The following is a 13,062-nucleotide window of genomic DNA, read 5'->3' as shown; positions in this document are numbered from 1 at the left end:
ACGTGGATTCAGTAATCAATCGACTCTAGAGATTCTCTCAATATCCCTAGAGCTGCCACAAAAGCTACCGCGAAGTCATTGAAATAATGCAATACCGGTGCGTGGTGCGGGAAAGAAGCAATCGGCTGGAAAACAATGTGGTCACAGTGAAGTGTCGCTTGCGTTGACTGGCAAAGGAACGGAGGTCGAGTGAGTGTATCCGTATGGAACTTTTTTTCCCTTGGGCAGCGGGCCACCTGGGGCGGGGTGGGGGACAAAATCGATGAAAAGCGCCGAGTCACCGACACAGTCACACAGTCAAGGTGGTTGGAGTCAAGGCTACAGGTACTTGGCGGAGCCGCAGAGGTGCCACATCCTAGGATTTGCGGCCGGTGGGGTAGGGCCTTTCAGGTGGTGAGAGCTCGTCGTGGCTTGACGGAAAGACCCGGAGGTCACCAGCCTCAGTTCCCAACGATGCGAGGAAATGTCCGACTCATCACTGTGATTACCTAAGGCTAATAACCCAAACTCGGGAAGGAAAAATCGGTGGAGCCCCCTGTTGCACGTAATCAGTCGAGCGTTCATTGGAGGTTCGGAGACAAGGCACTTTTCCATCACGTGATAGTACGAGTGACCCGTAGCTAACCTCGTTCGACGGATCGAAAATTGGTCGGGATTGTGACGAGGCACTTTCTTGTTGAAGCTCCGACGAATTGAGCGTCACGAAACTGGATCTGCCAATTGTCGGCAACCGCATCATCGCAATGATCTCTAGACCGTCTCTCGCGAGACCTGCGCAGCAGGCTCTCCGCCACTCGAGCTGTGCTCGCACAATCTCGGGTCGCCGGTTCGCCAGCGCTGCTGCTGGCTCCGGCGCCTTCGAGACCTCCGACGTTGGCGGTGTCAAGGTTGCTGCGAGAGACTCGCAGGGCCCTACGACCAAGCTGGCCATCGTGGCCAAGGCCGGTACCAGATATCAGCCTCTTCCCGGACTGACCTCTGGTCTTGAGTCCTTTGCTTTCAAGGTACGATGCGAAGCCAAGATCCAACCCTTGAAACCCGTCCGTTAAGAAACATTGCGCTGACAAGTTTTCCAACGGGTAGACCACTGCAAAGCGCTCTGGACTGCGCATCGTCCGCGAATCCGAGCTTCTCGGCAGCCAATTGACTGCATACCACACCCGTGAAGCCCTTGTCCTTGAGGCCAGCTTCTTCCGCGATGACCTTCCCTACTTTACGGAACTTCTCGCCGAGGTTGTCTCGCAGACCAAGTACACCAGTGAGACTCTCTCCGGAATACGGCATGTGTGATACAACTGGCTGATTGTTGCTTAGCGCACGAGTTCCACGAGGAGGTCCAGCCCGTCCTTCGCTTGAAGCAATCCGCTGTCAGCGCTGCTGCTCTCGCTCTCGACTCTGCCCACTCCGTTGCTTTCCACTCCGGCCTCGGCTCCCCAGCCAACCTGACACCCTCGATTCCCATTCAGCCCTACCTGAGCGAGTTTGCCGTTTCCGAGTTCGCCCAGTCCGCTTTCGCTAAGTCCAACATTGCCCTGATTGCCGACGGTGCGTCCGCCGCGAACGTGAGCAAGTGGGCTGAGCAGTTCTTCAAGACTGTTCCCTCTGCCTCCTCCGGAAAGCTCGCTCTGAACACTGCCGCCACCAAGTACTACGGTGGTGAGCAGCGCACCTACAGCCCCTCTGGCAATGCCTTGGTCATTGCCTTCCCCGGCGCCACCAATGGTCAGACTTCTCCTGAGCTTGCCGTGCTTGCGGCCCTTTTGGGTGGCAAGTCCAGCATCAAGTGGTCTCCCGGCTTCAGCCTGATCAACAAGGCTGTTGGCTCCGCCCCTGGCCTGTCTACCTCCACCGTCAACCTCAACTACTCTGACGCCGGACTCTTGGCTGTCCAGCTTTCGGGATCGGCCTCCGCTGTCCGCACCGCTGCTCAGGAGACCGTCAAGGCCCTGAAGAGCATCTCCGAGGGTACCATCAGCAAGGAGGACCTGACCAAGGCTATTGCTAAGGCCAAGTTTGACGCTCTTGAGGCTACTGAGAAGCGCAGCGGAAGCATTCTTCTTGCCGGATCCGGACTTGTCCACAACGGCAAGCCCATCGACGCCGCTGAGATCGTTAACTCTATCGGATCCGTCACGGCTGACAAGCTCAAGGCGGTAAGTGGATCGAGCCTTGCATGATTTGTGAGCTGGAATACTAATAGTTGTGTTGCAGGCGACGAAGACGCTCCTGGAGGGTAAGGCCAGTGTTGCGGCCGTTGGGGACCTGTACGCGCTGCCGTACGCCGAGGAGCTTGGCCTTCGGGTGTAGACGGGAAACAGCCTGGCTCCTAGCAGCCGAACGATCCGTGTACCAACAGTCAAGCATTTGCGGTAGATTGGGGAAATGTATCCGTTGTGAACATATGTAGTAGAATTTTCTTGTGTCTGCCTAGGTTGCCTAATTTCCCTCGTATGAAAATTCCGTTTTGTTTAGATGTTCGTCCGGTGTTTCTCGCGATCCTTTTGTCAGCCCAGGAAACCCGGTTGACGGACAGTCAAGGGACGAATGGGCAGCGTCACCAATTGTTGGCAGACACCATATAAACAACCGAGTCCAAGCAGACCGATTACGATCTGAGGCAAGGGGGGGGGGGCACCCTGATTTCCAGCGAGAGTTTTTCTGACGTTGCGATACTGTAAAAAACAAGAAACCCGTTGTCGCAGATGTCCACGGTCTCAACTCGTCTCTCGTGTTGTTCGTTCATTGCGGCAGACGCTGGCGATGCCCAAAGCACAGCCATAGGTACTCAGTTCAGAAACCCACAAATTCTCCATCCCAAGCTAAGATACTCGGTTTTAACACACTTACGGGGGGGTCTGGTAATAACACCGAACATGCGACGGGCTGACACCACTGATTGGTCTGGTGGGTTGATGTTTGTATTGATTATCATTGGCTACCTATAGATGCTCTCGTCTTTCTATACACAGTGCACTAGATAAGTAAGAAGGGCCGACCGGGAGAATGACATATACAGGCTCGGTTGGATGAGGCATAAATCAAACTCCCAACATCTAGCTGTCTTTGTTCCGGTCACTGCCAGCTGAGAATAGGAAAATGGACAACAATACTAAGGGGGACGAGTCTTCTGTGAGCGATTGCTCGAAACACTGCATGGACACACCTAATGGGATTGAGGGGGGGAACAACACAAAGCACGGCCCCCCCAGTTCTGAACGGGGGATGTTTGGTACCTAACTGTTAAAGTTCCTAGAGCAGAGAGCCTAAAAAAAGAACTCCCAGAAGGAGAAGTCAAGGAGACAAGATGGTTGGATCAATAGGTACCTAACCGTTCAATTCCATGTCTTACTTACCCAGTCCAGCTTCCTCTTGCCAACCAACTCTGTTCAGCGTGACAACATACCTGGTAAAGGTGAGGCAACCTAAGGCGGTGTCTCGTGCCTTTAATAAACCGCCTGGAGTGTAGTGGATTGACCCGATGGCTCGAGGGGGCTTAAACGATGGAGGAGCCACTCATCTCTGACCATCCCCCGGGAGCACTATCCGTACCCGCACCCACACCACGCACTCTTCCTAGGTAGGCCGCTAGCCCCCATACAAAAGTGACATGGCGCAAGGTACATAATACCGCAGTGTAGGCCCACTATAGGCAAAGGTACCCCAAGTCAGCACCTTCGACCTTCCACAAGAGCACCAGGGTCTGGCATATTCGTAGGGGACTGCTGGTGCCAGTTGCTGCTGGCCTGTGGTGGTGGGAACACAAAGCCTCACCTCACCTCACCTCAACCACACCCAATCCCAAACTCCCTCCACGTTCTCGCCCTTTTTCGCCCACGATCGACGCCGGTCTCTGAGCCTGCTCCCCCCCCTCAAACCCTCCGAATCGAGTCGCCCAATTGCGACGCAGTTCGTGCAGTTCCGTTTTTTCGGCTGGACGATATCCGGGGACGCCCTTCTTCTTTCCATCCGGCCTCTTCGAGCCCTTTTCGCTATACCACAACCACAACTACCTAGGTGAGACACATAGCCATTTGCCCTTTCCACATCCCCGTCTCTGCTTCTTGGGCCCAAGTCTTCGGACATCACGACATCGTTTCCTTCATAAACTCTCCTTGTTCCATTGCCGCGTCCCTATATTTTCTCCCTCCCTACTGCCGTACCTATCCTTTAAACCCTTCGCCAAGCTGCGACTCAGCTGTCTGTTCTTTATGCTTCTGCCCCCCCACTGCTGGACCCTGGAAACTAACTGTTGCCAACATTGCCATTACCACAGTCGAATCTGACCAGAACTGCAGGGCCGGTTGCGGCTTCGCCGTCTGATTGTATTGCCGATTAACAGTCAACGGCGACTGTTCGATTTCGAGCCCGACGAGCCAACATATCCTCCTTTTCCCGTCGCAAGGTGCGTAATTCCCTATAGTTACACTTGCTCCACCACTCTCGGCCACGGTGCGGTGTCCCTTTGGGAGCGAAATTCATCACATCGGCAATACAGTCACTTTCTTGTGGACTGGTTTGAGTCAAGACTCCTTGATGGGTTGCAGCTAATAACCGCGAAACTGGCTGACTCTTCGTCACAGGGGATTGGAGAGTATTGGCGGTCACGGTGGCACTGCCGTTGAAGGTTTTCTTTCTGTACTACCACGACATCCGCAGACCGCAAGATGGTTGCGCCCAAGAAACAAAGTGAGATCGGGAACAACAGTAACAAGTTGAACAACATGCCGTATAACAAGAGGGACTCGACCATGGGTGGTAAGGCCGATGGAAAGGGCCCAAACGGTGTGCTTTCCCACACCTTGGTTGACCTCTATGGCGATGCTAACGATGTTGGAGGCGCCCGATCTGGGTTCAGGACCGACACTGCCATTTCCAACAACCGACCGGGCAGCGAGCGAACCCTCCAACCATGGATCCCCGACTCCAGCGACGGAATTGACGGTAGCCTGGAGAAGTCTTCCGCCAGCGGAGGAGCCTGGGATCAGTTCGCCGAGAATGAGCGACTCTTCGGGCTCAAGACAGACTATGACGAGAACATCTACACCACCACCATTGACAAGAGTCATCCTCAGTACCGGGAGCGCATGGCCGCCGCGGATCGCAAGGCCCGCGAGATTGAGCGAAGCTTGGCCACCACGGCACACGTAGCGGAGGAGCGCGTGATGGATTTTGTCAGTAGCGGTGGCGATGATCACGGTGGTGACGAAGAGGACAAGTACGGGTTTTACTTGCCATGACAGCCTCCAAAGCTAACAGCCATGTTAAGGTACAGTGGAGTTCGCCGCCAGGACTTCCCACCTCTGTCTAGCCGCGAGAACAAGTACACCCCTCCCGCGAAACGAGCGCCCTCTTCGAACACAAATGTGGCTGGGGCCCCTGTCGACCCTGCAATCATCTCATCGCAGTTGAGAGCACCTGCAAAAAAACAGACCACCGTGAAGCCAGAAGATGCCAAGCTCCTGAGCCAGCTGGTGAATAAGGGTAGCGCCGCCCAGTCTGCTGAAACGCTCAAGGCTGTCGACCCGAAGCCCGCGGCTAAAGCTGCTTCTAAGCAAGACCCGGCCAAACAGGCCGAGGTCAAGCCGGCAGAGACTAAACCAGTCACTGAGAAGACCAGCGAAGCCAAGGCTGTGGACAACCCTGCTCCTGCGACTCGCCCTTCTGCAGCTACGAGCCGAACGATCTCTCCTCAGGTCAAAGAGGGCGCGCCGAGCGCAGCTTCGACCGTGGAACGCGACGTTCTCAACTCCTTCAAGTCTTTTGCCAGCCAACAGCGGCAAAATGCTGAGAAAGCCCGAAGCAGCAAGGCAAAGGCTGACAAGGAAGTCAAACTCACAGAGCTGAAGAAATTTGCCGATACTTTCAAGCTGTCGACCCCTGTCCCTACTGACTTGATTTCCATTATTGCCAAGGATCCTGATAAACAAAAGGAGATCCAGGCCAAGGCACTTCAGAACGCGGAAGAAGTTGCTCGCACAAAGGCGACCCCCGCCCTCAAGGGCAAGGAGAGTCCTTCAAAAGATGGCGCAGCAAAGCCGTCTACAGACATCCCGGCAGCTCAAGCTCCCGCTGAGATCAAGAGCACGGCACGCCCAGGTCCCGCGCAACAAACGATATCTCCATCCAACGTCCCGAGTCGCCATCCCAATGCTCGTCAGTCTTACGCCAGTCCTCAGTACCACACCCAAGCATACAGGAACGATAGATCTAGTCAACACATGACTCCGCAGAACCGCCAGCCGTTGGCCCAACGCTTGCGCAATGTGGAGCAACAGAAGATGTCGCAGGCACCCAACCAGCATGTCGGTGGCCAGGATATGCGTATGCCCCCAACGGGTCCCGCGAACAATACAGAAGCATTCCGGCGCGCTGGTGGTGTCCCAGGCCACATGGGCGGAAAGCTGAACCCAAACAGTCACGAATTCAGACCCAACCCATTTGCGACCTCGTTCAACCCGAACGGGCATCCAAGTGCCGGATCCAGTCCTCGCTCTGCTGCCGCCAACAACGCCGGCGCTGCCGCTGCTAGTACTGGCGGTGCTGCTGGCGCTACTGGTACTGAGACGACGCCAACCCCAGCGTCCGCCGGACAGCTCATTCGCCGGAAGACCAAAGCTGTTGATGTCAAGAAGTGCTACATCCTCGCACATGTCAAGACCTTTACGCCCCCTCAAGGTCGGAACTGGGATGACAACGATGGCTTGAGGCCTTCCTACGACACTCTCCCAACCTGGAGAGCGCCTTCGGACAATGAGAAGCCTGACTCCACTATGCTTATCACTTCCAAGGAGTTCTTGGAGCGCCAGTCGTTCGCTGCGTCCTCAATCGCCACGCCGAACCACACGCACGTCGTGCCCAGTGCCCACCAGCATCAGCTCCCATTCCATTTGCAGCAGCCTGCTCATGGCCTAGGCCCACGCCAGTCGCCACATATGCCGCCTATGCCTATACAGAACCAGCATGGCCACGTTCCTCATACACCTTACCAGAACATGGATGACCACCGGATGATGCACTCAAACTCGGCGCAGTCGTTTGCCTCTCCTCGGATGACCCAGGTCCCGATCACTTACACACCGGCAATGAGCTCAGCTGGTCAGGTTCCTTACAACCAGCCGATGATGCAGCCTTTTGTCGGACCTGGCACACCCCAGATGGGCGGTTATCGGAACTTCTCCAACAACCACCAGTATATGCCGCAACAGCCCGGTGGCCCTATGGGAGCACCGATGATGCCCCAGTTCATGAACCCGCAGGGCATGGTTCCGGCCCCTGGGCAGATGCCCATGTATGCTGGAAACCACACCCAGTTTATGCCTCCGAACGGCGCACCGCCTCAGCCCATTCCTGGGGCCAACGGCTATCCCAGTCCGGGGCGCCCATCAGCGCCCATGATGGTTCACCAAGGTTCTCAGCAGGGTCAGCCGGTATATGGCATGAGCCCCAACGTGCAGTACCAGCAGCCTGCGTTCACCCCGCAGCAACCCGGCGGTCAGGGTAAGATAATACCCGGCGGCCGATACCACTAAAGTGCTAACACCCGGCTTAGTTGGCAACGTCCGTGGGTACAATAGCCCTGGTCCTCAGCACTTCGGAACAAGCCCCTCGCAGATGCACCAGTATGGGGCTCAGCATCGCAGTGGCGGCAACACTTACGGAGCCAAGCCGTTCGCCAACCACGGGCAGCATCAAGCTTCTCAACAGCCTCCTTCGGTTCCCGCCGGCGGTCCCGGCCGCGTTGTCGAAGGCTCCGAGGAAGCCAAATGAGCATGTTAACATGACCAAGGCATGCCAACAGCGCCGTGGAAACCCGCCTCACCTACCTCAGCATCTGTGCCCCTTCGGCGTTCATGACATCCACTCGATTTGCGGAGCCTGAGACATACGTCACGGACATAGCTGTACTGGCAGTTTACAACGATGAAAACAACACCGCTGTGCGATGGCGTCCTCGGGTCGTATGTCAGTTGGAGCGGTCCAATCACTGGGACAAAAGACAAGATCAGGCTTTCTGCATGCAATGCGTTTTGTTTACCAGAAAGCCTTGTGCTGGTGAAACGATAGCTCGGGATCAGTTCCCAAGGAGTTTTGTAGTTTGGGGGGTGGTAAACAGGGGCCTTTCGCGAAGATGCCGCGAAGAGGGCGACTGTTCATGCCTCACGGGAGCGGGCCATGCCACGGGATCAAGGGGATGTGAGGACGTCGGTCGTGATTCAGACGCGTATGTGAAGGATGGATGTCGCAGGTAACTGGACAGAGTTGATGAGAAGAAGCGTAGGAATCAAGCAGCTTAGGCTAAAGCCATCTATCATTAGGTGGCTTGAATATGATAAAAACATTACTTCAACAAGAGACGATCCTGAGCCAATGAGTGAACGAAGGGGACGAAGTCCATCACGGCTAGCAATTTGCCGCTTTGAGCGAGAAATACAGAAAAGAAATGATGCCGAGTGGGAATTTTCACATCGGAATGGCACGAGTGGCCATGACGGAAGGGAGATAGATCAAGAGGAAACACTAGCGTCGCGGGAATATCTCAGACGACACGTTCGGCATTGTCACGCACTAGCAAGAGAGGGTCTTGGATTCGACATGTTCAAGCGTGGTCTGGGTCGAAAGGATGGCTTCGTGTAGGGCTGTTCAAGGTGTGCAGATAGATCCCATTCTTAGGCATGGCAGAGTAGGCAGAAATACGGATGACGTGAAGTCGACTACATATGGCATGTGGTCTACTTTTCGATGGCTAGCATTTGAGTAGACGAGGCGGGCTCTATCTAGTTCAATCTAGTTATTTTAGAAACTCAGGGTAGGATCGTCGGAAGGGAAAATAGCAGCGGCTGGAGTTCAACTAAGGTAGGGGAAGTGATGTGAATGCAGACATGGGGGGGGGGGGGGCGACGGGCGGCTGGCTGTATAGGACGGCAGGAAACATTTTCGTTTGTGGCGGTTGCACGGCGCATGCCAATTGGCGGCGCATGTAAGTCGCATGTTTCAGGCCATCTCCTCCAGGTTTCGCTTCTTCCTTTTACTCTTTCCCACTGTTAAAGCCCAGGCCCTTGTCGCCAAGTCACGTCACAGTCTATTCCAGGGGATGGCTCGACGGAGGGGGGCCCCGCCAGAGGGGGTTGATGGAGGTGAGTCGCTGGGCTGGTAGCATGGCTGGAACACACTGAATGGAATGCAATTGGGCGTGCACGAGGGGAGGCCAAGCGGGACCCTCAATGACAGTTGGTTCGCTTGTCATAGCTGGTACAGATACAGAGACATTTTTGCAGTTGGACAAACAGATACGGAGAAAACGCTCCATCGATTTTTCGATTGCTTCCTCTTCGGGTACTGTTGAGCTACCTACGCAGTACAGCAAGCACAGGTGAGCTGGTGTGAGTAAACGGGCTAGGCCAATCAGTGAACTGGACGTCTCAGGCACGCGGGCTAGCTGGTTGGACGTGAGTCTGAAAAGAAAGGAACCAGCCGCAGCCGCAGCCGCAGCAGCAGCAGCAACGTCGAACGGCGAAAAAAGGGCAAGGACGGCACCCTATCCCCCTTCCACTTCCAGGGTCGGTTTGTATCCCTTGCGCTTCAGATCTTTACCGCGCAGCTACCGCTGTGCCCTGCCATTCGTGCATTCGTCCCTTGGCCAATGAGCGTTCTGGATCAGCCCTGTCTCTTTTGGGATCCTTGGTTCATCCCACCTTTTCCACTTTCCTAGCCACCCAGCTCACATCAGAGACAAGAGCGCGCTACCACATTGACTACCTAGATGTGCGCTCTAATCGACATTGCAGCCAAGTTCAGGCTATTTTACATGTTGGCCCACTGATCATCACATCTGAGAGTGGTGCATACATGCAAGCTGGAGAGGGCCAGACCCGCAAGGCGACAGTAGGCGGCGGGTGTGGCGCAAAATGGTAAGGGCAAGGGTTGCGCAAGGGAGACAACTACGTGTGCTGCCTACTGCGGACTGGAATTCGGCGCGGGTCCTGGGCGCAATTCGGGGTTTCTCGACATCGAGGCGCCGTTGGACATGAAGGAAGGGGCCGAAGCAGCCGAGATATCCGCCCTGACTTGGGCCCGTGGAAAAAGAATCCCGAGGGAGAAGGAAAGGGAGGCATCGAACCAGACGGCGTCCGCATCACACCTACTCTACGTCGAAGGGATGGCCAAGGGTCCTTTTAGTTACCAGCATCTGAGAGCCTGGACGGAAAGCTAGCAGGTAGCTATACCAAGCCGCCAGAGGCAACCAACACGGGAAGGGAAAGTATTTGAAAGTAGATGATGGTGAAGAAATATAGAGAAGACGAAGAAAGAGGTGCAGACGACAGGGGTGGGTGGTAGTCTTTTTTGCGGCGCAAGAGAGAAAAGCACATCCCGCGACCGCTACCTTGGCCGCATGGCCATGGATCAAGATGCAGGCTGTACCTATGCGACTGGAGGAGACGACGGGACACGATGCAGACTTGCCGATTCACCCTTGCTCGCTTCCCGTTCGTACCTTCCTACCTGAGATGGACAAGTTGGTTGGTCGTGGTATAGGTCTGTTCAACGATAAAGACCCCATGACGGCCTCCTGCTTTCCACCACTTCCTCTTGCCTCATCCGCACTTGGTTTCATCACCGATTCGACCTCTTTTTCTCTTCCTTCCTTCGCCTCACGCATTTTTTCCTTTACTGCTCACTCGTCTACGACGTTGCGTCATACACGCTCTTGACTGCTAAGAATCCAGCCCAACTTGGTTTTACTTTATGCTTTCCACGTTTGGAAAATAAGTAGCCTCATCACCGTTCCTTCCTCCCCCTGCCTCTTCAATACTCGCAGCGGTTACGTACTGTCCTTCGCGACCAGCCTCGCTGTTACACATCGACCACATTCCTTGGACCTTCCAATACTGTCCGTCATTCGACTTCTATTCTTTCTCGACGTTGAAGACTTTTTTCTCTCTCTCTTTCTCGGGGAATAAAAAAACTCGAAGGTATCCCCCGTCTCAGTCACCTTGACTTGAACGACTCACTATCACTCACCAACAACACATTGAAGTCCCCCTTCCCCCCAATACCAGGATCACCCGAACCGAACCGCGCATATCTCAAGCAAGACGAGGAGCAAACACACTCTTTGACACATTTCACAAGGCCCCCAAAAAGCATACACAAACACCTTCCAAGCCTCCCATCAAGTCCTAGTTGTTTTTCTCTTTTCTGGAAGAAAACAACAACTCCATCCCACCTCATCTCGCACCGGCCTTTCGTCCAACCAGTAACAACGACAACATGAAGGGTACTTTCGTATCCGCGCTTGCGCTGCTAGCCAGCCAGGCCGCCGCTCACATGGCCATCACCTACCCGCCGCCTCTGCGATCCAAGGAGAACCCCTACTCTGGTTATGATATCGACTACAGCATCACCAGCCCCTTGAGTGCTTCCGGCAGCGACTTCCCCTGCAAGGGCGACTTGAAGCTTCTCGGCACCCCCGAGGCTACCCCCGTCGCCACTTGGCAGGCTGGCCAGACTTACAACATGACCATCGCCGGCGGTGCCAACCACAATGGTGGTAGTTGCCAGGCAGCCCTCTCCTTCGACAGCGGCAAGACCTTCACCGTCATCCACAGCTACATCGGCGCTTGTCCCGCCGCTGGCACCTCTTCTCTCAAGTTCACCTTGCCCGCCGATACCCCTTCTGCAAAGGATGCCATCTTCGCCTGGACCTGGTTCAACAACATCGGTAACCGAGAGTTGTACGTTTCCCTCTCCTCCCGCCTACCTCTTTCTGAAATAAAGATATGCCTTGCTGACACATGCGAACAGCTACATGAACTGTGCTGTCATCACTATCACCGGCGGTGGCGCCGGAGGCAGCACTGCCACCTCGTTCAACAGCCGTCCCCAGATCTTCAAGGCCAATATCGCCAACGGCTGCAGCACCGTCGAGGGATCCGACGTCATGTTCCCCGACCCCGGTCCGGATGTTACCATGGCTGGTACTAAAACCGCTGCTCCTGTCGGCAACTGTGGTGCGGTCGTTGCTCCTAACCCTGGCACCGGTGGCGGTGGCAGCGGCAGCGCTCCCAGCAGCTCTAAGTCCGTCGAAGCTGCCCCGTCTGCCACCCAGGCTCCTCAGTCGAGCACTCTGGCCCCTACCACCACTCGTCCTGCTGGAGGCGCATCGTCTCTGTAAGTGGCCCACCTAAAACTCCATCTTGTCTTTTAGCTTTTATTGACTTCGTAAAGCCCTGGCGGCGTCTTCATGACAGTCCCGGCCCCCAGCAACGCCTCTGCTGCCTCGTCTGTTCAGCCGACTACCTTCGCTACCGTCAGCCAGCCAGCTGCACCTAGTGACGACTGCACCTCGGAACTTGGGGTTACCGTGAGTGTGCCAGCTGCTTCGTCCGCCACGCCTACCCTCGCACCTTCTCCCAGTGCCGGATCTGGTGGTGATGCTGCCGATGGCTCTATGACGCCTGGTAAGGCTTGTAACCCCGAGGGTCAGTGGAACTGTGTCTCTGGTACCCATTTTCAGCGTTGCGCCTCTGGCCAATGGTCGGTCCTCATGAGTATGGCTCCTGGCACCAAGTGCCAGTCTGGCACAACCGAAGTTTTGGTTTGGCAGAAGAAGAGAGCTCACGGTCGCCGATCGATCCGCTTCAGACACCACATCTAAGCCACAAGAATATGTGCAATAACCTCACCGCCCTTTGAATGTATTTTCGAGAGGGTCACGAAATTTTTATGAGGCTTGGACGAGATACGCGGGCGCACGCATCCATAGACACGACACAGGGTCTGGTTTTCTGAGAGTTCGGCGTTAGGAGGATGGCAATGTATCTTCCGGGACTGGTTCCTGGCTTCTGGCTTGCATTGTGGAACGGTGGGACAGGTATTCGTGTCTCATAAAAGAAATAGCACCACGCAACTCTGCAATCGTTGTAAATGTTTGACCGTTGTGAGCGGCATATGACTATGGTGACTCTTGCGGCGCTGCATTCACTTAATCGGGCCAGGTGATGTTGGTTTTGAGTGGACAGTAAATTGATGCACCTTAACTCTAAGTGGACACCCCACTGCCTT

At 55.2% G+C, this 13,062-nt stretch overlaps 3 protein-coding genes across 3 annotated transcripts; all 3 read left to right on the top strand.

The window, feature by feature from the left end:
* Positions 1-743: 743 nt before the first annotated feature.
* Positions 744-2,307, top strand: GLRG_08091 (peptidase M16 inactive domain-containing protein; the record flags this gene model as incomplete). Its single annotated transcript, XM_008098776.1, has 4 exons — positions 744-1,004; positions 1,084-1,258; positions 1,315-2,153; positions 2,212-2,307. 4 exons carry the CDS (start codon positions 744-746, stop codon positions 2,305-2,307), a joined length of 1,371 nt encoding a protein of 456 aa, XP_008096967.1.
* Positions 2,308-4,721: 2,414 nt separating this feature from the next.
* GLRG_08090 (LsmAD domain-containing protein) lies at positions 4,722-7,767 on the top strand (the record flags this gene model as incomplete). The annotated part of the gene is made up of 3 exons (XM_008098775.1): positions 4,722-5,215; positions 5,273-7,497; positions 7,550-7,767. The coding sequence occupies 3 exons, from the start codon at positions 4,722-4,724 to the stop codon at positions 7,765-7,767; spliced, it is 2,937 nt and encodes a 978-aa protein (XP_008096966.1).
* Positions 7,768-11,268: 3,501 nt separating this feature from the next.
* On the top strand, positions 11,269-12,655 carry GLRG_08089 (extracellular protein; the record flags this gene model as incomplete). Its single annotated transcript, XM_008098774.1, has 3 exons — positions 11,269-11,732; positions 11,803-12,168; positions 12,226-12,655. 3 exons carry the CDS (start codon positions 11,269-11,271, stop codon positions 12,653-12,655), a joined length of 1,260 nt encoding a protein of 419 aa, XP_008096965.1.
* Positions 12,656-13,062: the final 407 nt, after the last annotated feature.

Source organism: Colletotrichum graminicola (genome assembly GCF_000149035.1).
Source record: "Colletotrichum graminicola M1.001 genomic scaffold supercont1.36, whole genome shotgun sequence".
NCBI classification, from domain to species: domain Eukaryota; kingdom Fungi; phylum Ascomycota; class Sordariomycetes; order Glomerellales; family Glomerellaceae; genus Colletotrichum; species Colletotrichum graminicola.
The sequence above is the reverse complement of the archived record's forward strand: the minus strand, read 5'-3'. Positions and strand labels throughout refer to the sequence as shown.